The sequence below is a fragment of the Dermochelys coriacea genome, chromosome 2 (genome assembly GCF_009764565.3).
Source record: "Dermochelys coriacea isolate rDerCor1 chromosome 2, rDerCor1.pri.v4, whole genome shotgun sequence".
Lineage (NCBI taxonomy): Eukaryota > Metazoa > Chordata > Testudines > Dermochelyidae > Dermochelys > Dermochelys coriacea.
This window is the reverse complement of record NC_050069.1, coordinates 72,695,013-72,719,228: the sequence shown is the minus strand read 5'-3', so window position 1 is coordinate 72,719,228 and position 24,216 is coordinate 72,695,013. Positions and strand designations below refer to the sequence as shown.

Here is a 24,216-nt window from a genome sequence, read left to right as displayed (position 1 = left end):
GAAAGAAACTGAAACAAAAGGCCAAAGAACTTGTAACTAGTAAGAACAAAGGACTAGTAACTAGACAGTAACTCTTCTAGTCTGGGTCCAGCAATCACTCACACAGGTCTGTAAAAGAAACTTATTGGAACATATCTGAGGGTGAAATTTCATCTGTAATCAATCACTTTCTTACTGTATTAGGTTTAGACGTTCGTTTTATTTTGCTTGGTAATTCATTTTGTCCTGTCTGTTATCACTTGGAACCACTTAAACCCTACTTTATGTCTTTAATAAAATCACGTTTTACTTATTAATTAACCCAGAGTATGTATTAATACCAGGGGTGGGGGCAAACAGCTGTGCATCTCTCTATCAGTGTTATAGAGGGCGAACAATTTATGAGTTTATCCTGTATAAGCTCTATACAGGGTAAAAGGGATTTATTTGGGGTTTGGTCCCCACTGGGAGCTGGGTACCTGAATGTTGAAGACAGGAACACTTCTTAAGCTGTTTTCAGTTAAGCCTGCAACTTTTAGGCGTTCAGACTTGGGTCTGTGTTTGCAGCAGGCTAGCGTGTCTGGCTCAAACAAGGCAAGGTTCTGGAATCCCAAGCTGGCAGGGAAAATGGGCTCAGAGGTAGTCTCAGCACATCAGATAGCAGTCCCAAGGGGGTTTCTGTGATCCAACCCGTCACACCCAGCAAGTCTACACCAGCCCTGGTGACCCCGCTAAACTAGAGTGGCAACCCACTTTGGAGTCCTGACCCACAGTTTGAGAACTGCTGGACTAGATGATCACAATGTCCCCTCTCTGGGCTTGGAATCCATGGATTACGAGCAAACAAGATTTTAAATTCTCTTATACAGATTCTCATTATACCAAGATTAATTCCACAGACACCACTGTTTATTTACATTACAAACATAAGTCTTCAAAAAGTCTATCCTGCTACTTTTATTTTGAAAAGCCATTATTTTTACATTTTTAGAATACATCTTGATACGCAAGTACTACATGTACTTCTCAGCATTTCTTATGAACACATGATCACTCCATCATTCTAAATGATTGGTGGATTCCAGAAGGTATTTGATGTATTCCATATAGGATTCTGAGCCCAAGCATCGACATCCACATCACTAAAAAGCTTGTATGTTAGATGGGTGGACGTGCACTAAACTGCAAGTCTGTGGTATCTTGGCATCCCAAATGTGTTTTGGAAATCTTGACTTGTCACACATTTCTACTGAAATCTCCCAAGTGTGGGGCAAGTAGGAAGTTGCACCCCAATTCATAGAAATGAAGGCCATAAGGAACTAGCATGATCTTCTAGACTGAACTTCTGCATAACACACACCAAAGAAATTGTTCATATCTTACACGAGCATGGCAGCTAGAGGTTTAAGTGAAAATTATTTACACACAGATTGCAACAAACACAGCAGAGAAGTGTGCACGTTTAGTCCTATGGTTAAGTTGTATGGTTGTAGAATCTGGTCAATTCTATTCGCATTTGCTATGATGGTGAAGGATGAAAGAGAGGAAAAAGACAATGTCTAGCACAATGGGGCCCTGAGCCACAATTTCAGACTCTAAGATCTACTGCAATACAAAAACAAACAGCAGCAGCTATTCCAGGGTGATAGCTGAAAGTGGGAATGTTTTATATGCAAAACAGCACCGTGAGGGAGAAAAAGGTTGGGATCCACCATTTCACTGTAGCTCTCACTCATAATGGTGGGCAACCTATGGCCCGTCAGGGTAATGCGCTGGCAGGCCACGAGACAGTTTGTTTACATTTGCAAGGCTGCCCACTGCTCCCACTGGCTGCAGTTCACCGTTCCCAGCCAATGGGAGCTGCAGGTAGCGACGGCCAACACGTCCCTGCGGCCCGCACCCCTTCCCATTGGCTGGGAACGGTGAACCACAGCTACTGGGAGCTGCAGGCGGCCATGCAAATGTAAACGAACCGTCTCACAGCCTGCCACTGGATTACCCTAGGCCACATGCGGCCCGCAGGTTGCCCACTACTGCGAGTCTAGTACCTTCCAAAAGATAAAGTTGAGCTGTGGATTCATCTGTTACTCTAACTGTCAAGAGTTAACAAACAAGCAAAATCAACATTTTTAAGTGTTATTACCAAATACAAACAAAGAAAAGTTAGCTAATAAATTCTAGAGAGACCATGTTTTCTCTCTCTAATACATTCGGTTTTTCCCTAAGAGATAGCCTCTTGGGCCGGGCTGCAAGAGCTCCGTTGCTAAACTGCTCATTAATACTGTAATTGATAGCATCACATAAGACAGTGCATGTGCCATGTCAAAGCAGGTGGTGAGGAAAAAATAAAATTAGTAATTTTATCTTCCTTTAGTTTTCTCTCTACTTGGATGTGCTTAGTAATTTGATGGGGGGGGGGTTCCCAGTCAAGTGGAACGTTATTAATGCAAATGTAGAAGAGCGCCTGTCACTTTCTGACATCTATTATAACTGAAAGCCATTAGCTGGGTTTACATGTTGAAAATCAGTTCTCAATAGGGTACTGTATTTCTTTCTGCTGTTGCTGTGCTGTAAAGTAATATCTATTGATCATCAACTGGAACTGTAGAAGGTCAACAATGACTTCAGCTGCTGATGCGAGTTCTTCTGTGACTTTGTATACCTGATATATTTATGTTGCTGTGGTTGGGTGGGTGGAGGGGAAGCCAGTGGCTTGGGTTTATTCGGAGAGCTGTGTGAATAACTGACTTTTCAGTGCAGTGACTGAACCGAAAAATTGGAAAAAAGAAGTTTTGGGTTAAACAAAATGTTTCATTCAACCTGTTCAACGTTTGTTTTTTTGTTTACCTTTTTAAACAAAATTGAAGTAAAATGTATCAAAAAATAAAATGCATAAATGGTCAAGAAAATTTGCCCAGCACAATCTATTAGAGAAAGAATTGTTCTATCCCAAGGGTGGTTTAATAGCAAATAATTTAAAATGATTTTAAAACATAAAAATAAAACCATCACATAATACAGGATATACATGTGGCATGCAAACACACTAAATGCAAGGAGAAATCAAGATATTTTCCTATAAAAGACACTTAGTTCTAAAAGTTTGCAGAGATTATAAAGACCCATTCTCAAATGTCCCTTGACACATTATCCAGCCCCCTACAACTCCAGATATACACACCAGATTAAAGAGTTGTTGATGACTTATTGAAAATATAAGTAAAAATCCTATTTAGAAAGTATGCTATTTTGCATAGTCAATATTTCCTGTATTTCACCCCCATTCTGTTTCACTACAATATAAAATGTTCAAAATCCAAGCAATCCTGCATCTGAAACTCCAACTGAAAATTCTAAATTATATATAGAAGTAGAATATAGCTCTGGCTCTCTGACCACTGTCAAATGACGGGGACAAGAGTAGGTGACTGCACTCTTAAGTAGCACTGCACACATTCATCAGTAATGCAGTTTTTCATCTTGTGTTAGTATGACAAAATGGAAAGCACTGGATTTAATCCATGTTTTTGGCAGATATGTAAAATACATAGTGGTGTATATAGGATGAAGTAATACTCAGTGGCATGCCAAAGCCCTGGCAAGAGCTCTCTAACGAGATGTGCCAATGATCTGGCTGCAAACTTTGCAGTGTCCCGAGGCCCCCAGGATACCCCCTGCATGGCACTCCATTCTCTGTCAGGGAGGATATGAATTTTTCTCCCTCACCTTCCCTGTACTAATGAGGTGGTCTTGGTCACCCCAAACCTGAGCCCATGCAGGTGACCAGGAGGTAATCTCCAACCTCTGAAACAATTTTAAATTAGCCTGCAACACTTGTGAAAAGCTGCTGACCTCCTAAGTAGCCTTGCTAACCCAGTAACCTGGGACCTCCCCTGAGCCTGTGACTAACTCCATTGCCCCACATGTTGCAGTAGCTCCAGCCCTGGGTGGGGGGATAAGTGGCTGCTCTCCCACATCTTGCTTATTTTCCAACTAGGCAATTCCCCCATGTCATGCCAGTTTCCCCTCTAGATCCCCAACTGCAGTGATGGAGAAGAAGGGGTTAAATTCCCATGTCCACCATCCTGTCCCCCCACTGCCAGGCTCTCCTCTGTGTCCAGCATCATGCTCTCCCCAGCCATGCTGGTCATGCTTCTCTCCCTTCAACTTGCATGCCTTTCAACCACTCCTTGGTGTCTTTCCAGTTTGCCCCGCCAGTAATTATTGTGCCTTTTGCCTCTTGTGCTCTTCCTCCTGGGTCCTAGAGATATCTCATCACCCTGGTCTGTCTCTGTGTGGGCTAGAGCGCCCTGTAACCCTTGAATTGTTGCTGCAACAACTTCTGCTGTAACAGCATGCACAACATCAATCAACTCTTGGCCTGCCTCCCCAGTCCTTCATGCTTGTCACCCTGCACCAGTAGGTTTTGCCGCTCCCCCCCCCGCCCCAACATCCCTGTGATTGACGGGGGGAAAGGGGTCCCCAGGATGCATCTCCCCAACTTCATCCCTTGCAGAGCACCCCATAGTCAATGTACCAACTGAGATCTCAGGGCCCTAGCCCACATGCAGCAGGAGGGGATACACCCACCCCAGCCATGTTGCCTACAGCAGCCCAGAGGGGATTCCCGCTCCTTCCTTTTCCCCCTCATGACCAGCATGTGGGGCTCAATCAGAAGTCAATGTGAACATGTGTACACATAAGCGCCCAGACATATTACCATAATAATTTTATTATGCAGTCTGTTAGACGGCTAACAAACCTGTTTTCTATTGCTCTGTTTCTCTCCACCACGAAGGAAACCAACTATTTTAAAATCTATGTTTCATGGAGAAAGCCAAATATAATGCTCTTATAAAACAGGATAGGAAAAAGATCAAAAGCATCCTGAATTTTACTAGCCTTGCTTATATATTATGTCTTTCTCCCTGTGATAGAGTGTACAAACCTCACACTGGGCAACAAGGGGTTAAGGGATTATTTTGGGCTCAGCCAGCCCCAGACCACCACACCTGCAGCAAATGCTCCATCTGCAGGAGGAATTAAAATGCAGGGAATTAGCTTATTTGGGAAGCAGAGCTGGAGGTGAGTAGACTTGCAGCCCACAGCCAGAGCCGAGCCCAAAACTCTGACATAGCTGCCCAAAGGGGCCCTCCCTAAGAGAAGGGAAGACCCACCCCAGAAATAACCAGAAAGGGAAGTATCCTGTGGAACTTGGACATTGGTAACCCTCTTTACTTATTATGGTTTGGGTTTCCACTCCAGGGAAGAACGTTGGACTAAGCTGACACAGGGGGGTGGATGCGAGGAAGAGGCCCAGGGAGGACAGTCTAAGCAGCCTTGGTTGTCAGACTACTCATAGCCCAGAGAGCCCTGAGTTGGAGCCCAGTGGAGTGGGAAGGCCCAGGCTCCACTCCCCACAATGCCATCAGGAGTTGCAGCCGTGACCACTAGGCTATGCTACCAAGAGAGGATTGTTACACTCCCCAAGATGCTTCCATGCTCTCTGATAGCTGCAATTCCCCACTAGATTCTTGATGCACTCCTCCTGGTTCTAAAGGTTAGATCACCGATTCTTTGGGAAGAAACGGTAAACAGTCTTAGGTAAGTTTGAACAACAAATGCTGAACACAGTCCAAAGTCTGGAATATATTTACAAATATCTGTTTGTCAAACAAGTATTACAAACATGTTAGTTAGTCAAAGGCTTGATCTTTATAGGAAATTTAAGGCTGGATCAACTGAATACATTGTTTGTGTCATATTTCAACCAGCTCTACCCACAATTCTAAATTGAAATGGAGAATGAAGAGCAGAGAAAAGAACAGATAAACTCTTAATTAAACAGACATTCTACAAGCAGCTGGCTCACTTCATCTGGAAGCAACAGATACTGCCACTCCTACCACTACATTTTAAGGAAGCACTTACATTCTCAGCAAACCACCTGGAAGAAATATACAGAGGGTGTTTATCTCCGATTTATACAATCTTGAATATATAAGTTAATATAAAATCAAAGCAGAACCATGCAAAGCAAAGAAAAATATTAAAATCAGGTGCTAGGATTTCAAATAAAGTTGGTGAAACCCATTTGAGAGGATAAATCCTTGCATGGGCTATTAGTGGAGAAATAATAGGAAAACAAGGGTGATAAAAACAGGTTCAACAAATTACAAACTTGCTGCCAAAAGCCATTTGAATTAATAACATCAGCATGAAACAGGCTTGAGTAAACGTACTACAGCATTTGTAACAGTAGCTTTTCCACTGATTCTAACGATACTACACAGAATTAAACTGTACTGGCATTGTCAGTGTAACTCAGAGCAGTTACAATCTTGAAGATGGTAATACTTCAATCTATTATTAAAAGACTAAAGATCTTCAGCTGCCCAGTGAAATCACAGCAGAATGAAGGCCTTTGTAGATTCCACCAAACTCCCAGTACTAGAGCAGGGCCTAGATTGTGTGATCTCAGCCAGGTAGTTCCTATGAAAAAAGCTGGGGTGGGGTGGGGTAAGAAACAGTTGGGGAAACCCTGCAATTTATTCCCCTGTGGATTGTCTCCTTACCTTCCCATCAGTGAGGCAGATCTTTTTCTCCTGTAGAATGAGCATGGTATTTCCACCCCAAGCACTGAGAGTCCTGCGAGATATACAGGAAGCCAAAGACATCTGCACACAGGTCCTGACCCTGAGCTAGCTCCTGTGGAAGACACTGCCTGGTACAAGTCAGCTGTTCGGGCAGGGACTTGATGCCAGCAGCTTAAAGGAGTGCCCTGGTGCATGGAGGGTGACATGCAGATACTTACTGCAGTGTCAGACTGTATTAATTTTTTGTATGAATTCCCTCCAGTGATTGTTAGGGGGAGGAAGTACATATTCAGCCTAACCCTCAACTTGCCATTTATAAGTGTAGTTCCCTAAAGACCCATCATTAAGGATTATGAATTGTAAGAGTGAGAATGATTCTATTAGCTGGTGGTCCAGGCACTCCCCTAGAATGCGGTAGACCCAAATCCAAGTCCCTGCTCCAAAGAAAACTCATTTTAAAAAGTGAAACAGCTTCAACAGGAGAGATTGGGAGAACCCTGCCCCAGAAACTCTCATACACACATCAGGCAGAGGGAAATTGAACCTGGGTTTTCCACATCCCAGGAGCATGACCTTACCATCAGGATAAAGGTGGCAGCTCTATCATTTCCTCCTCCTCCAGCTGTTTTTTGCAAATCATCTAAGTCCTGCACCTGCCTTAAAAAAATTGGCAAATTTATTTGGCAAGTTCATGAATAATTTTGGTGAATAAGTTACTTGCACAGAAAAAAAAAAAAAAAAAAGATTGCCCAGCTCTTCCTAAACACCTTTGAAAATCTTACCCTTTGGTGCATAAGTCAATGGAACTTGTGCTCCTAAATGCCATGTTCACTTCTGAAAATGGGACTAAGGCTTCTAAGTCTCTTAAGCACCTTTGAAAATGTTATCCAGACTGTCTATCAATTTATTATAATTCAGAATTACACAAGCCCTTTAAGACTCAAAGAAAGATACAGAAGGGTTCAGTGAAATGTCTTTTGCAAGGTAACTTTTCCCATTTGTTCTTTTCCAACAAGATAATTTAGTAACCTTTTTTTTCCCTCTTTTTATAAAAAGATACTTTTTAAGTTTGAGTATTGCTATGTTATAGCTCTTTTAAAGCTCAGGATTTTCTTGCCAAAAGTAACACAGTTAAAACTTTTCTAAGCGGTATTAAGGCATTTAATAGTAAATTTTTTTGTTGTAGGATTATGGTTAGCCTTTACAAAACTCTTTCAATTATTTTTCAAATATTTGTTTATTTGTCATCAACAAAAAGCTAAACCAATGGTATTTTCCTAATTTGGAAACCTACTGCAAGAATTCCTAGTGTAGATACAGTAGCTACTAACAGTTTAATACTTGGTCAGTTGTAAACATCAAGATGTTCAATTCTGCAACAATAAAAATGTGGTACTTATTGTTTGAGAATTCCCAAGAGTAAAAGAATGAGAGAAAGTATTCTCTCCCTTTTTGCCTATTCATTCCAAGTCAACCTACTGACAGCATAGAGTACCTCTACAGACAGGTAGAGAGGAACTCATAGAAACCAGTTTTCGACATGAAAAAAGGTCCGTCGTCATCCTTAATCTAGCAAAATTGAAGTCAGAAAATTGTTACACAACAGACCTGGCTCATTAAGTAACTTGAGACAAAAGGCTCGATTCTGATATCACACCAATGTAAATCAGGAGTAGTATCACTTATGACAATGGAGTTACACTGGTGTGAGCAAGGTCAAAAGGAGGAGCAATGTTTTCAATGAGCCAACAAGGTGGATTAGGACACTGACATGCTGAACCATTAGCTCCCAACCCTGTAGTGTTGGGATTGTTGGGGGGGAAGCAATGACTATTCAAAAACTGCAAGTCAATGTGCAATTTATAAAGGCAGGTCCCCTAGAGCAGTGCTACTCAAAGTGGTGGGCCGATCCGCGAGCCATCGGCTGCTGGTCTGCGCGCACATTGGGGAAAAAAAATTGCCGGTCCCCCACATCAGATAGCTTGAGAAGCACTACCCTAGAGTACTGAAAACAATCTCAAAAGACCATTCAAAGAAATATGTCTGTACCACCAATGTGTCTGTTAGTCCCCAACAAGGCAGCATTAGTGAGAAAGCCACTATGGATTCCAGGACATAATTTACAACCATCCCATAATTATGGACATGTGCATCTTTTGAACAGTCAAACATTCTCAGGAGCAGTAAACAGTGTTTTCTTCTGCCGTGCTTGCTCACAGCACACACATAATTAGTGTCAACTGCAGATTCAAAATTTATTAATCTTTCCTTACAAACTTCTTTTAACTGTAGGGATCAATTTAAGTTACTTGATAAAAAGGGAGAAGACAAAAAATGAAAACCCTTGTTTCATGCTCTCATGTAATAATACAACACTGGAATACTGCAATCTGTATTGATTTTATTTAGCTACCAATTCTAAAGGAGCTCTGCTTTCTCTTCCCACCTTTTGATTAAATAAGGGAACTGTGAGGTTATCTGAGAGAGTATTTGGAGTGGTGTAACAAAAACACTAAATTTCTCACATTGTTTGGGTACTACAGTCAGAGTAAAAAAAAAAAGGGCTAAGTAAATGTTAAGTGTTCCATTAAAAATGGGGATTTTATTATTATTGGGCTAAGTGTTCCATTCAGCAGCAAAATGAATAAAAAATGGAATTTGAAAATCAACTTATAATCATTCAGGTATTTTGAATAATTCAACTATTTAGGTGTAAATTGAGGCTGAAGAGAACTGCCATATGGACTGATTTTTCTAATCCTATTCCAGACCACAAATATAACGAGATGATTTAAGTAGGCCAGGAATGACTAATGCTCTTCTTTGTGGTGATGCATTTCGTGGGAAAAAAAAAAAAAAGGGTGGCCGGAATGCCACCCCTGGAATTGTGCCACCCCAAGCACGTGCTTGCTTTGCTGGTGTCTAGTGCCGGTCCTGCATTTGAGCCATTTATTTAGATACTAAAGACTACCATATTCAATACATGAGCTCTAGAAGTAAGACTCTTCAAGGAATTAAGCAAGCATCCATGGAAATCTGTTTCCATTCACCTCCCCTACAAAGCCATGCCTGCCTGGATTTACTACATCCCAAGGCCTTGATTTTAAGAATTTGTGACTGCATGCACAAGCATGGTAATCATTCATGCAAATGCTCAGTTAGATACCTAGGATGATCATCTGTGCATACAAATCAGAGAATTGTACTACCGGAATTGTACTCAACAGATCATCTGGTCCAGGCCCCTGCAGACATACTTTGGGGTGAAAATGTTAAGAGCCTGGGTATAATAGATTTTGTCCAAATTTCTGCATTAGTATAAATACAATGATAACACCACAAGGGTTGTGAGATGCACTAGAATCCAACAAAAGTGGGAAGAATAATTCTTCCAGCAACAGTGAGGTTATAGGATGGTTGGATCTGCAAACAGATGAGACAAAAGGTGAACTCACAATGAGAAATTCGCCTCCCCTAAATGAAAAATATTCTTCAGCAGCATATTTTGAAAAATGACCTGAAGTTTTTAAGAACAGCCTTGCTTATAACAGGTGTTGATTACAATGGGCCTAAGGCAGGGGTGGGCAAACTACAGCCCACGGGCCGGATCTGGCCCATCAGGACTTTGGATCCAGGCTGCAGGATTGCCACCCCCGTGGGGCTAAAGCAGGCTCCCTGCCTGCCCTGGCCCTGGCCCTGTGCTGCTCCCGAAAGCGGCTGGAACCAGGTCCCTGCAGCCCCTGGGGAAGCAGCGGCTCCGCGCGCTGCCCTCACCTACAGGCACCGCCCCCCGCAGCTCCCATTGGCCAGGAACAGGGAACCGTGGCTAATGGGAGCTTTGGCGGAGGTACTCGCAAGCGAGGGCAGCTCGCGGAGCCCTCTTGCCCCCCCCATGTCCACCCTTCGCCAGGGGCCGCAGGGAGGTCGTGCTGGCCGCTTTCGGGAGTGGTGCGGGGCCAGGGCAGGCAAGGAGCTTGTCTTAGCCCCGCTGCATGCTGCTGCCCCCCTGGAGCTGCTCAAGGTAAGCAGCATGAGGCCAGAGCCCACACCCCAACCCCCTGCCCTGAGCCCCCACCCCCTGTCCTGAGCCCCCAACCCCCTGCCACACACCACACCCCTCCTGCACCCCAACCCCTTGCCCTGAGCCCCTTCCTGCACACTGCACCCCCTCCCACATCCCAACCCCCTGCCCAAGCCCTACATTCATGGCCCTGCATGCAATTTCCTCACCCAGATGTGGCCCTTGGGCCAAAAAGTTTGCCCACCCCTGGCCTAAGGTGTGCTTCTGGCCTTGTTAAATCAGAGAAACTAAGCAAGATATGTTCTCCCCTCTAGCACCCACTTCCTTTGCCTTCATGTGTGTGCACGTCTTTCTTCTCCAGTCCCACTTTTCTTTGTGGGCATTCAGAGAGATTTCCTTCAAGTTGTACTTACCCTTACAGGTCAAGTTACTAACAAGTACCACAGGACATCAAGGGTTACTCCTGTTAGGAATTCCAGCATACCAGACCATGCTGCACAAACATGCTATTTGCAGTTCCTACAAACAGTTAGAATTTGGAGGCAACCTCCTCCAACATTCTCCTACAAAATGTTTCTATGATCTATGCACATGCTATGCATTGGCTCCAGGACTAATGGAACTCTGTGTTTCAGTAGTCTCAGACTACAGACTGTGAAACTGAGCCATTATTTAAAGTTAGAATGAGTTATCTGTAGATAATACAATCACAACAACATATACCAGGGACTTTTGCACCAAATCCATTTTGATGATTCCCCGAGGCAAATTTTTTAACTAAAATATGCTATAAAGCAAAAATTGTTCAGACTTAAGATTTTCCACTATCACCCTCCAAAAATTAAATACAGGATTTACAGAAAGATACATTTTCAAAGACTGTTGACAAAAAATACCTAACTGTTGACAAAAAATGCAATGCTCTTGTTAGAAAGCTGAATGCAGATGTACCTCAGTGTTATAGCCATTCTTTCCACTATTTCTACTGACAGTGTAATTCCTGTTAATAGAGAGGTTTTTAACAAAAAAATTTATAACACAAACACTGATTGAATGTTGTCAGAAATAATTAGGAACGGGATACATATAAGTACTGTAATAAGAGTCTGTTACACAAGAGTGCTGGCAAGAAACTCAGCGTGATTTCCGGCCCTCGATCACATGACCTGAGTGAGGTCTCCAAATACCAATACCTTGGTCACCTGACTGACTTCATTGGTTAGTTACAACTTACCTTTTAATTAAAAAAAACCCAGATGAATAAAAACCCCAAGTGAATATAAAATGTGATACCAATCAAAAAGTGAACATTAATGTGATGTATTCATTATGGTCTCTGAATGCCCATGGTCTTCCAATCACATGAGCACTTCTTGTTCTCAAAGGAATTCCTTCTGCAATAACTTATTGAACGACTAAAGTGGATCTGTCACCTGGAATCTGTGCGCATTTACTAGTCTTGGCGATTTTCATTGTCCGTAACTGAGTTTTAGTTCTCTCAACAAAGGAGCATTGACAATGGCATTCTAGATGTCTTTAGGAAACAGTCAGTGTCCTCCACATGTTGTTGGATGCCTTCTGTTAGGCTAATCCTTATGGGAGTGGGGTTCTGACATATAAACACCCAGACAAAGCAAACCAGACAGCAGTTATCAACAGTTTTTGCAGCCAAATGCATTTCTACCCTTGAAAACTTCTTAGGCTGTAAGCAATTCAGGGCCGTGACCATATCTTCCTGTGATTCATATAGCCACTAGCACAATTGGGCACTGAGCCCTACTAGGATTTCTGGGCACTACTGTAACATTATATAATATTCCTATGGACATAATCGGAATGAAAATCTATTACACAGTAACCCCCTCTGCAATCATACTTCATGCTAATCTCTGCCACTGGGTTAGTTTACCAGACGAAGAGGCTGATCCATTATATGTGGAACTAAGAATCAATTCCACAGGGATACATGCACAGAGTATTTAAGAAATCAGAACCTAGGAACTGCCATACCAGATCAGACTCATGTTCCATCTAATCCAGTGTACTGTCTGTAACAGAGGCCAACATCAGAAGAAGGTACAAGAAGCCATGAAGTAGACAGAGGTGGGACAACCCTAATGGTTAGAAATTGTTTTAACCCTGAAGCACAAAGGTTTTATATCTCCTCTAAAAGTTTATCTACTAACAACTCTGGATATGGATTTTTTTACCCATATAAATAGCCAATCCCTCTTTGAAGTGGGCCCCAATTGTACATGAAGCTTTACTCAGTAACAGAGCAGACATCAAGTGTAAATGGTTGGTTCTCTCTAACTAAGTCTTTAAATCATGGATTTGAGGGCTTCCAGTAACTCAGCCAGAAGTTAGAGGTCTATTGCAGGAGAGGGTGGGTGAGGTTCTGTGGCCTGCGATGTGAAGGTTAGACTAGATGATCATAATGGTCCCTTCTGACCTTGAAGTCTATGGAATACACAGCAAACAGAAGTTTAAATTACTAATAAATTCATTATAACAATGTTTGTATCTAGGATTTTAAAGATGTATCTTATTCTAGGTTATTGTTGGTTAGCATGGTAATTGACAGTCACTGAATAATGGTATAAAATGAAAGACATTCTTTAAGTAATTTCCAGTAATCAACATAAAAACAAAATAAAATGCACTTCTCCCTATTAAAAACAATAATTGTTCTCCATTCAAATTCCTGGAACACATCCCCAAGGCAAACAAAAATAAAAGAGAGCAGTTAATATACTACATTACAAGTGCAGATAAATGAGACTGTTTAGCTGAAACTAGTTTTCTTTCTGTACCAAAAGCACTCTTTTGTGGAGTGTTAAAATTTCACTACCATTCAGCTAGCCTCTGTTTTTATACAGATGAGACATCCGGCTGCACAGTGCATAAGGAACTGTGAGCTTAGACTTTTCACTGTTGTTTCAGCGACATTCCTAAGTATTATCTCTGCTCTTCACAAATGACTGGCTGCACTTCAGAGGTGTCAGTGGTACACACTTCATGGGAGCTGCATGTGCAGCAAACCAGACAACTGTTTTACAGGACTCTTCAGATGGATAGTCAGCTTTCACCTCAGGTCAATGAGGGTATTGATCAACTGTGGTGTCTTCTTAGAAAAGAAATAGCCTGGCAGAAGAAAGGGGGAGAATGAAATCTTAGATTTCTAAGAGATACGGAGAACTTTGCTATGAACTTTTCCACGTAGGGAAAGTTAGGGAGTGGAAATTGGTCTGCTGGACAGTGTTTGGGAACAGGCCTCTACTTTTCTTTGATGCTTTACTTCATCTAGTGTGGGAGCTTTAAGGAACATTTGGAGGAAGAGCCACAGGCTCCACTTAAGTAAGAGAATTGACCGATACACTTAGGGGTTTTAAGATTCAACATTAGCGGTTTTTAATGTGAATATATATTATGTTTAAATGAATGTCCATGTACTAATATTTATAGCTCAGTGTGATTTATTTATAAAATACAAATAAAATTCTGGCAGCTTTTATATGGGACCTATAGGTCCCGACCCTTTTATTCCAGTCTCTATGACAAGTGCACTGCCATCTGTGGCATTAATAGCAATGCACTTTCTCCAAATTCCAGTATCATTTATGATCCAGAAGCATGTCATTTTTATTCCATTACATAACAAGTCTGATAGAGTAATGCTGAATTTTCATCTCAAATTTTCCTAGTAGAGCAACATATCGCATCCACTAGGAAATAAGAGTTACAGTCATTTTGATCTCGTTTGCATAGAAACACAGGGCCAGATTCCCAGGTGGCGTAAATCATCATAGCTCCATTGATGCCAACAGCACTAACCCAATCTACACAGCTGAGGAGCTGGCTAACAGAATCGGGAAATGTTAAGTCCCATGCCTACAATTCGTTGAGTACAGACAGAACTGTGTACCTGCACAGAATCAATGGGCATGTCTACACTGCAGCTGGGAATGCATTTCTGGCATGTCTGTCTACTTGAGCTGAGGTCTGCTCGAGCTACCATGCTACAAATGATGCCACAGCCAGCAGCTCAGGCTAGCCACCAGGGGTCAAGACAGGTTTGTATTCGGGTGGCTAACCCAACCCATACCTATGCTAACCTGGTTGAACTGCTATTTTAGCACACTAGATCAAACAGAGCTAGCACAACTGTCTACCTGAATTGGACGTAATCCATTTGGGCTGCCTATGCAGAGTCACTTGCAGGATTTAGACCTAAAATATGTATTAGGTCTTCTGGTTCATCTCCACAATAATTAAGGTTTTTTCCCTACCATTTTGATCTGTAGTTTTCAAATGTTGTTTTATATAGGAACTGAAGAGCATCCCTTTAAATTGCTTAGGAACCTTCTAGTGGACCTCTCTGTCTTCTATGGCAGAAGCCATCAGAACCCTAAGACAGGAGCAGTGTATCTATGTAGCAAAACCCATAAGTTTGTACAGAAACAGGCTCTGCAATCAAGTATGTTTACTGAGGAACAGGAATCCTGCATGACATCTCCTATTCCTGGGAGCTTAGCATTTCCACTGAATGCATCCGATGAAGTAAGCTGTAGCTCACGAAAGCTTATGCTCAAATAAATTTGTTAGTCTCTAAGGTGCCACAAGTACTCCTTTTCTTTTTGCGAATACAGACTAACATGGCTGCTACTCTGAAACCTGTCATTTTCCAGTTCAAGTAACTAAAAAAGACCCAACTAGATAACATCTTTAGCCGTGTCAGGTGGAAAGCATACAGGCATGAAACACAGAGATGCATTTGAACACCAGACATATTAAGGGGAAATCTTTTTTTCATCCAATGGAACCAAATATATTAACAGCTGGAATGAGAACTGGCAAACATGAAACATATAATCCTATTTTATTCTTGAGGAAGCAGAAGTTATTCTTCTGAGCTGGAAGAGTTTCTTTTTGGACTGATCGCTATTCTTTTTATGGTTCACTCACCCTCTTCAGGAGGTGCAAGAGCAAGCTGGCAATTTCCACACAAAGCAAAAATTGTCAATTAATACATAAGATTGACTTAGTCCAAGTGAGTGACATGAATCTACTAATAAGGTAAGGGAAACGTGAAGTAACAAAAAACCCTCAAATAGTCTTAAAAAGCTTCGCCTGAGAAAGCCATGTTAAATGTCTATGTTCAAATTACCTTACCAACTGCACCTATCTCCTCAACTTTTTCTATGAACATTCACATTTTATATCCAAGACCATGAAACTTATCACAGAATTGTACAATGTATACATATGCCAAGAACTTTAGGACAAAGAGCCCTCAGTTTAACTAAGCCAAGTGATGTCAGATTTTTCATGAGCAATCAATCTACATAAAAATCTGGTCATTACCAGATCTTTTGTCTACAGCCTTTATATTTCCCAATGGCCTGATCCATTTAAAAAACTAGCAGTAAAGAAACTATTTTCCACAGCTTTCAGCTTATAATGGAATTCATGTTTCCTAAGGGGGTTTAATGGCATTTCATGCATTCATAACTTCACTGATATTGCAGATGCTGGCTCGTATCAACCAAGATTTTGAATAAGTGTTGGTATGCATACATATTAGCAATACTAGCCTGTGTTTCAATAGTAGTCGCTTGGTATGCTTTGACAGCATATGGTTATAGATTAAAATAATAAAGAAAAAGATTGCCAATTAAATGTGCATGCAATCTATCCCAAGTGAGTTCTGTTGACATATGTTCCTCCCAATATTGGGGATCTCCCCGCCCCCCTTTAACTAACTAAGCAATTATGTTATTCAGCAAAGCTCCTGTATCATTTTTGTCTCTTTTCAGATGACCTGCCCATTCCTTCTGAGAATACTTCTCACTATCTAAATGTGGCATATCAAGGGAGTTCGAGATATTGTTCATACTATGTTGTAATCCTTTGATATCACTTAATTGGTTTAAATGGCTTTAAAATAAATATGTCAACTCCTGACAGCTTTATCTGAATTTCTAGGCCTACTCAGAGAATTGTCTCCACATCCCTCTATGTAGTTCTTCTTGTGCAAAACAATAATTATTCCTTTATAACAGGCCCTGTAGAATAATCACTAGATAGGACCAAATGTCCTCTTTTAAAAGCTACTTAACAGCGAGAATGACTAACCATTGGACCAAGTTACAAAGGAAGTGGTGAATTTGCCATCTCTTGACGTCTTCACGGGAAGACTGGATGCCTATCAGGAAGAAATGCTTTAGTCAAACAAAAATTCTTGAGCTCAGTACAGGAGTAACTGGATAAAGTGTTATGGCCTGTGATATACGAGATGTCAGACTAGATGAGCTAATGGTCCTTTATGGTCTTGAACTCTACCTAGTACTGATTGGGCCTTCTCTCCATCACCAGAATTGTAAACCATCTCAGTGTAGAAGGGGAAGCTTTACAAAGTATACTTCACAACATATTTCTTCAGCATCCTCTATCACATGTCTAATAAATTGTTCACTGTTATCTCATCCTCACTCAGTAGCACCTGCAGAGTGGCTCTGATCCTGCAAGCTTCTCCATGCAGGCAGTTCCTTGTACCCAGGCAGAGTCTCACTGTCTTCTGCACAGAAGTCATACCACACTAAGGAGGCTAAGGACACTGAAGATTGGGGCCTTAGACTATGATCTCTTTGGGGCAGGGACCGTCTTTTTTACTGTCCATTTATGCTAGATTGGTGCCTCCAGCAGTACAAATAATTTAAAATATTATATTGCCCACTGATAATGTTGCTTCAGTAGATATTTAAATCTCAAAGGATTACTGCAGAAGACAATTTCTAATCAGAGCTGGCATCAGTTAGGTGTGGGTAGGTGTCACAGTTGGGCATTGCTCTTTCCTTCTTTAGGAAAAGCAAATAAGTGAGCAGAGATGAATTTTCTATTGATTTAATCCACAGTGAAGAGACTTTAAGAGAGCAAATCATAGTGTCACAGCTGTAAACCTGAATCTTTAGCAAATTCCAGTAACACACAGCATTCAAGGAGATTAATCCAGTTTTTACAAAATCAAAATCAAACCAAAGTTTGTTCATTCCTTGTAATTTTCAGCCTTAATCTTTTCAACCATTTATTACAACTGCCACTTGGTTCTTAATTTCTCTGTTTCTGACAAGGCTGTAGTCAGCTTTTTGTTGTTATTGTTGTAACAGTTTCAATAGCAATGACGAGTAAGGTCTTGATAGGCTAGCAGGTGTTTTCTAAAGGGAAAATAATAGCATCTGAAAACAGATCCTCATGTTTCCTGCGCAAAAACTATCGTGGTAGCAGATCATGTTTATCCATGGCAACTGTAATCAGTTAAAGTCATAAGCTAGTTCTGGTTTAAAACAGTTCACAGAGAGGTTTAGGCTTAAAAATGTAATCTCTTGCAAATACACACTCTGAAATAACAGCCACCTTGATAACATCATGCTGCTGTAACTATTAGTCTGTTACTTGATCATTTTCCACTCCAACAATACAAACATTTCCAAACATAAGGAGAGCAAAAATTGGATATGGGAACATTAACGAATGACAGTAAGGGCAATCAAACTGAAAAACCATTACTGTGTTAATTTGGTTGGAAAGCAGTGACCTTCCAGTCCTATTTCATGACTAGTCAAAAGGGTATCCTGGCCTTGACACAGGGAGGAACTAAACAAAGCCCAACCTTACAAGAGAACATCAGCAGCTACTTTGCAGTCCTATCTCCAGAGAGATAACCAGGGAGCAAAAACAGTCCAGCAACCTGGCCCTAGCCAATAAAATAGTCAAAGCTCCTCCATCTGTTCCAATGCATTTGGTCATTTCCTGTCATGTCAACACAACCTTAATTACTTTCTTTTATCTTTACCTTTACTTCTGACAGTGGAAAGAGCTTGTTGAAGCTGCTGCAGTTCTCAGCATCAATATTTTCACAAATTAAATAGTTTCCACACAAGTACAAACACTTTTCCTTTTTTCCTCTCATCCTTCAAATAATTTACCTCCAATCTAAACTCCTCCAGCCATATAATCACCTCAAACCTCCAATCCTTCCCAGTGGTAAACCTCTACAATTAACAATCACCCTCACTCACCCAGGTCAGCCACTGAAATGTATCCACTGCCCACTACCTCAAGTACATGTCCAGCCTGATTTCTCCTATTCCCCCGGGGATCTTTCATCCCAGCCCTATATACCAGGGGTGCTTCTGGAATAAGTTATCCCCTGAGATCACTCAAACCCACCCCTCCCCAAACATCATCACTAAAGACTCCCCTTACGATGTGCCAGCCATTCCCACTTGGATACCTCACACATATCTCCCCTTGAAATACGAGTCCCCCACCACCACCCGGAGCTCCTCTGATCTGCGGCTCTAGAAACTCCCCCTGGGATATGCCAATGCCCAGTGCTTCATTTGTGCCAAGGGCTGAGCCCAGCATCTTCAGGCTTAGCAGTTCATAGCCCTGGCACCCCTGGGCTTGCCAGGTCAGTTATGAAAGTAAACAAATTGCTTGAGCCCCGGCACCTCTTTCATTACCAACTGAGGGCCACAGTGAGCACTCACTGCCCAAATGTACCTAGCCCCTTCCAGGAATACCCCCCTGAGATATGCCAGCGCTCACCTTCCGATGAAGTGAGCTGTAGCTCACAAAAGCTCATGCTCTAATAAATTTGTTAGTCTCTAAGGTGCCACAAGTCCTCCTTTTCTTCTTCCCCTTGGGGTATGCCACTGTGCCCAGGGTCACTCAACCCCCACCTAGTCACTCTGCTACAAGACTCCTGTGGAATCTGCCCCACCTTTCAGGGACCCGGGGGCCAGTCACCCCCCGCCCAGTAGGTCTCTAAGGAACCCCCCTGGAATTTCTCCCCGCTGCCCCTGCTCCAGGCCCTGGGTCACGCTCTCCTCTTGCAAGAGCCAAGCTGGGGCGGAGGGAGTTGAAGCGCCTGGCCTGAGAGGCACGAAGTTGACCAGGAGCGGGAGGGAGGGAGGGAGGGAGGCAGCGTGGTACTTACAGGACCGATGTCTGCCGAGGCACCCTGGGGATGTGATCCAGCATCAAGTGCATGCAGCGGATGGTGGTTTTAAAGCAAAGGCATCGACTGGGGCAGGGCAGGGACGCGCCGCACCGCCCGGCCAGGAGCAGGACAGCTAAGGAGAGAAGTTTGGGCTCCATCTCGCCCCAGCCGCAGCCCCGGAGCGTCTGGGCAGCTCCCGCGGCCGCCGCAGTCAGGAGCTTTCCAAAGGCCGTCGCGGGGCCAATCGGCAATGGCTGGGATCACATTACAGGCGGCAGCGCGCGCCGGGCACCACCAGGGGGCGCCGCCTATGCAGCCGGGCTTTTAAAAGCTGGCGGGGGGGGGCAGGCAGACTTCAGAGCCAGATACTGACTGGGTGAATTAGTGTCAGCTGGGGGAAGAGCGATGCCTCACAGCTCAGCGAGCGGAGAGGTTGTTTTCCACAGCAGTGTCAGGGGATCCTTTTAATGAATGAGTGCACTTTCCTGGAATTACTTAAGCCAGGCAAGCCCCCTCCCACTGACATGCTAACCAGCTGAACTGCCCGGGACTGCACGTTTCCTGTCAATCTTAGCTACCCCTAGGCAGCACCCTTGCTCGGCACAGGACTTTATGGGCCAGGTAAAAAGGCAGGTTCCCCAAGGGGCTGCAGCGTCAATCTCTGTTTTGCAAGAGTAGGTCCCGGGGTCTCTGCAGGCAGACAGGAACACAGGCTCTTAGAGGGGTGGGGCCCGGGCAGAGAGAGAGCCACTGCAATGGAAAATGCTTCTCTAGCCTTAAAAAGTAATGCAAACCAGACTTTTTAGAAAAAAAAACAAACAAACAGATGAACAGGCCAGTATACATTTTGGCCATGTCAAGCCACTTTACTTAATGCAAAGGGAGTCTTGGTAAATGCATTCCACTCTCTAAACCCATGGAGATAACACTGATCCCATAAGCTGAGAGGAAAGAAAGCAGTCGTCCCTTTGCAGAGGGTGCTGGGGAAGACAGACCATGCTTCCCAACAAACGTGTTGCCCCCAGTAGCCTCCCAACAAGTCACAGCTCTACCTACCTTTGTCGTGTGGGGAGAAGGATGACCACTGAGCAACATTTCCCTCCCTCTCTGGCTGGATAGTTCATTCCTCCTCTCGTCTTTGGGAGAAAGTGGCTGTGCACTTTCCTAGTTCCTCCTTGGGGAAGGGAGCAAGATGTGACTGGCAGCTTCACTCCTAGGCCCTGGTTTGGCCACAGGATCAGCACCAGTGGATCCCTTGCACCTGCACAGAACTCCATAATAATACTTAGTCCTTATACACTGCTTTCATCAGCAGATCTCAAAAGAACTACACCCCTTTTACAGACAGGGAAACTGAGTCACACAAAGGTGAAGTGTCTGACCCAAAATCACCCAGCAGGCAAGTGAAAGAGCCAGAAAACAGAACCCACATTTTCTGAATCCTAAACGAGTGCCACTGGGCCACATTGCGGCTTTCTACAGGCACAGAAAGCCACCTACTTGGATGCAGTTGCAGAAACAGGGGCTTGGCTCCAGATCCTCAAAGGTAGTCCGGTGCCTAACTCCTATTGAAGCCAATGGAAGGTAGGCACCGAAATAGTTTTCAGGATTGTTCACAAGATGGATAGATGTAGCCACCACTGTGATGCATGTATGCAAACTGCCATAGGGTTCCACATGAGGACAGCAGTCCACCCACGCGGATTGCAATACAGGCTTGGGGCCAATGACACCTATTCCCATGATCCCACTGCTCCAGTGCCCTTTGTAGACTGTGCAAGGTGAAACTCCATAGGCTTTCATTATGCAATCAGACCCTAGCCCCTGGTCCAAATGCAGGACTAAGGCTACAGACTATCAGCTCCTTTAAGGGCCTTTACATCCTCTTGGTTCTGTGCAGTCCCATTGCACAGTCAGCACTAAGCCAATCAGAAGATAAAATGGTAAATTAATAATAACTCTGCCCATCTGCTCAACCCTATTGTGTGGTTCCCGTAACAGAGAAAACTTGTTCTGTATCCAGTCTCTCTCTTTTAAAGAAACAAACTGAGAAGCTAGCAAAAATCTGTTATTAATACATCTCAGCCAGGGTTCAGACCAAGTCACGGCACCGAGGCAGCACTTGTTGCTCTGATGGATGACCTTCTTCTGTCCATAATTAAGGGGTGTACATCCATGCTCATTTGGCTGGAAGCATGAATCATTTAATATGGTTAATCACCAAATGTGTCAACCCTGCCTCCAAAGAGCTTCAGGTGTGAACTGAAATGACCAGAAATGCCTCATGTCCTTCCTTTCAGTGGGACATTTTAGATTATTCTTCCTCCATCCACAGAGCCCTTGTATAACAGGACAGGTGGTCCAGTGGTTGGGGCACTGGACTACAAGGAATATTCCAGCTTCTGTCATTGACTTGCTGTGTCACCTTAGGAAAGACACTTAACATCTCTGCTTCATCATCCATAATTGGGGGTACTGATACTTACCCAGCTTTGTAAAGTGCTTTAAGATCAGTGGATGAAACAGGCTATAGAATGTATTAATTATTTATTATTTATTATAATTATTTATTTATTCCCTTTGGAGCCCTGTCAGACTCAAACCTGTCCCCAACTGACTCTAAAAGGCCCCTCCAAGTACTTCATTGGGGTGGATGCACTGAAGTGTGATAAATCAGAGCCATGCTCAAAAGTAATACTTGAAAATACTAAATGGCTGCTTAATCTAGTGAAGAAAAGGCAAGAACCAAAGGCTGGAAATCAGAGCTGGACAGTTTCAAATTAGAAATAAGGCATCACTTTTTTAACAGTGAGTGTGCTTAACCATTGGAACAAACTACCAAGGAAAGCGGTGGGTTCTCCATCTCTTGATGTCTTCAGATCAAGGCCGGATGCCCTTCTGAAGGTATACTTTAGCCAAACACATTACTGGGCTCAAATTTAATGGCCTGTGATACAAAGAGAGTCAGAATAGATTATCTAAGGGTCCCTTCTGGCCTTTAAATATTTGAAATGGCTACGGCTACCACAGTTTTGTGTAGCAATGTTGACATGGCCTGTGGGAGGGGGGGTTTAACTACAAAAGGGTGCACTGAAGAGCTAACAGTGCTTCTGTTACATACACAGTTCTTGTTTTCTTATTTTTTGGCTTTCCAAAGAGACACCTCCCCTTAAGATTTATCATTTGTTTTCTCTTTCTCTAAGAATTATTGTTGCTGGCAGAGTGACACACTTCATTTTTTCAAAATAAACTGTTGTTGATTCTCCAACTGCCCTATGCCATTATTTCAACATATTGTAAAAGCAACAAGTCTCATTAGGGCATTTATTCCTTGGTGATTGGCACACTGCTCAGATTACTGGAAGCATGCAGCCAAATACAATGCAACTGAGGCATATCCCAATGAAATAGCAATACACCAATCTATTGTGCCTTGTTCATGCTCATTTAGAACATGTGCATCAACCTTCATCTTGGCTTTATTAATGTGACTGCTATCTTCACTAATGTAACAGGAGCTAGTTACACGCAGCTAAAGAATGAACATCATTGAACTGTAAATGCTGAAATTACAGCATTTCTATCATGACGTCCCTTTTCCCTCAGAATTCTCTATATTTTTTAAATTATTTTTATGGATAGTCTCTCACAAATCTATTGCTATGGGTCTATTAACAGAGGGAAGGATGGGACAGCATTAGGATTAATATTGTTTTCCTTGTCCTAATAACACTCCTTGTTCAGCTTTTGAAGAAAATGACTGTTTTTGTGATGCTTCACCATAATCACGATAGTCTCAATACCTTGGATTCCTAAACAGAAGTCACAGAATTACAAACAATTCATACATATTCATTCACTTAGATTGCAAGCTCTTTGTGAAAGATACTGTTATAGTGTTCTGTATTGTACAGCACCTAGCACAATGGGGTTCAGGACAATGGCTCGGGGCTCCTAGGCACTACCACAGTAGAGATAAATAAATAATAATAATACAGTAGTACCTCAGAGTTACAAACTCCAGAGTTAGGAACTTAGCAGTCAACCACACACCTCATTTGGAACCAGAAGTACGCAATCAGGCAGCTGCAGAGATCAAAAAAAAAAAAAAAGGAAATATAGTACAGTACTGTGTTAAACAGAAACTACTAAATAAAGGGAAAGCAGCATTTTTCTTCTGCATAGTAAAGTTTCAAAGCTGTATTCAGTCAATGTTCAGTTATAAACTTTTGAAAGAACAGCCATAACATTTGGTCCGGAGTTATGAACATTTCAGTTACAAACAACCTTCATTCCCAAAGAGTTCATAACTCTGAGGTTCCACTGTACTGACCAAATAATCCATTCAGAATATGCATATATTAAATTTACCCAACTCTGTGAACTTCTCCTTGGATCAATCAAGGCAGAGCACTTCTGGAGGCAATGAGAAGAGATAATGGAGGGGAAATAATGTTGCTTTGCAAAGAAATATTATTCGCCAGGGAGCTCTGTCCAAACTTATTTGTATCCATTTGGAGAACAAAGACCAGGCCAAAAAAAACCCCCAAACAAACCTATAAAGGATGCCAGGTGAATGTGGAAATTACCGAGGGGGGAGGGTGCTCACTTTGCTC

At 42.6% G+C, this 24,216-nt stretch overlaps 1 protein-coding gene across 1 annotated transcript in view; it reads right to left on the bottom strand.

The window, feature by feature from the left end:
* The window catches only part of PXDNL (peroxidasin like), a 297,645-nt gene extending 277,853 nt beyond the window's left edge, over window positions 1-19,792 (bottom strand). Inside the window, exon 1 of the mRNA XM_038393301.2 lies at window positions 19,598-19,792. Coding sequence (XP_038249229.1) covers window positions 19,598-19,758 — 161 coding nt within the window. The 5' untranslated portion in view covers window positions 19,759-19,792. The remainder of the gene's footprint in view (window positions 1-19,597) is intronic.
* Window positions 19,793-24,216: the final 4,424 nt, after the last annotated feature.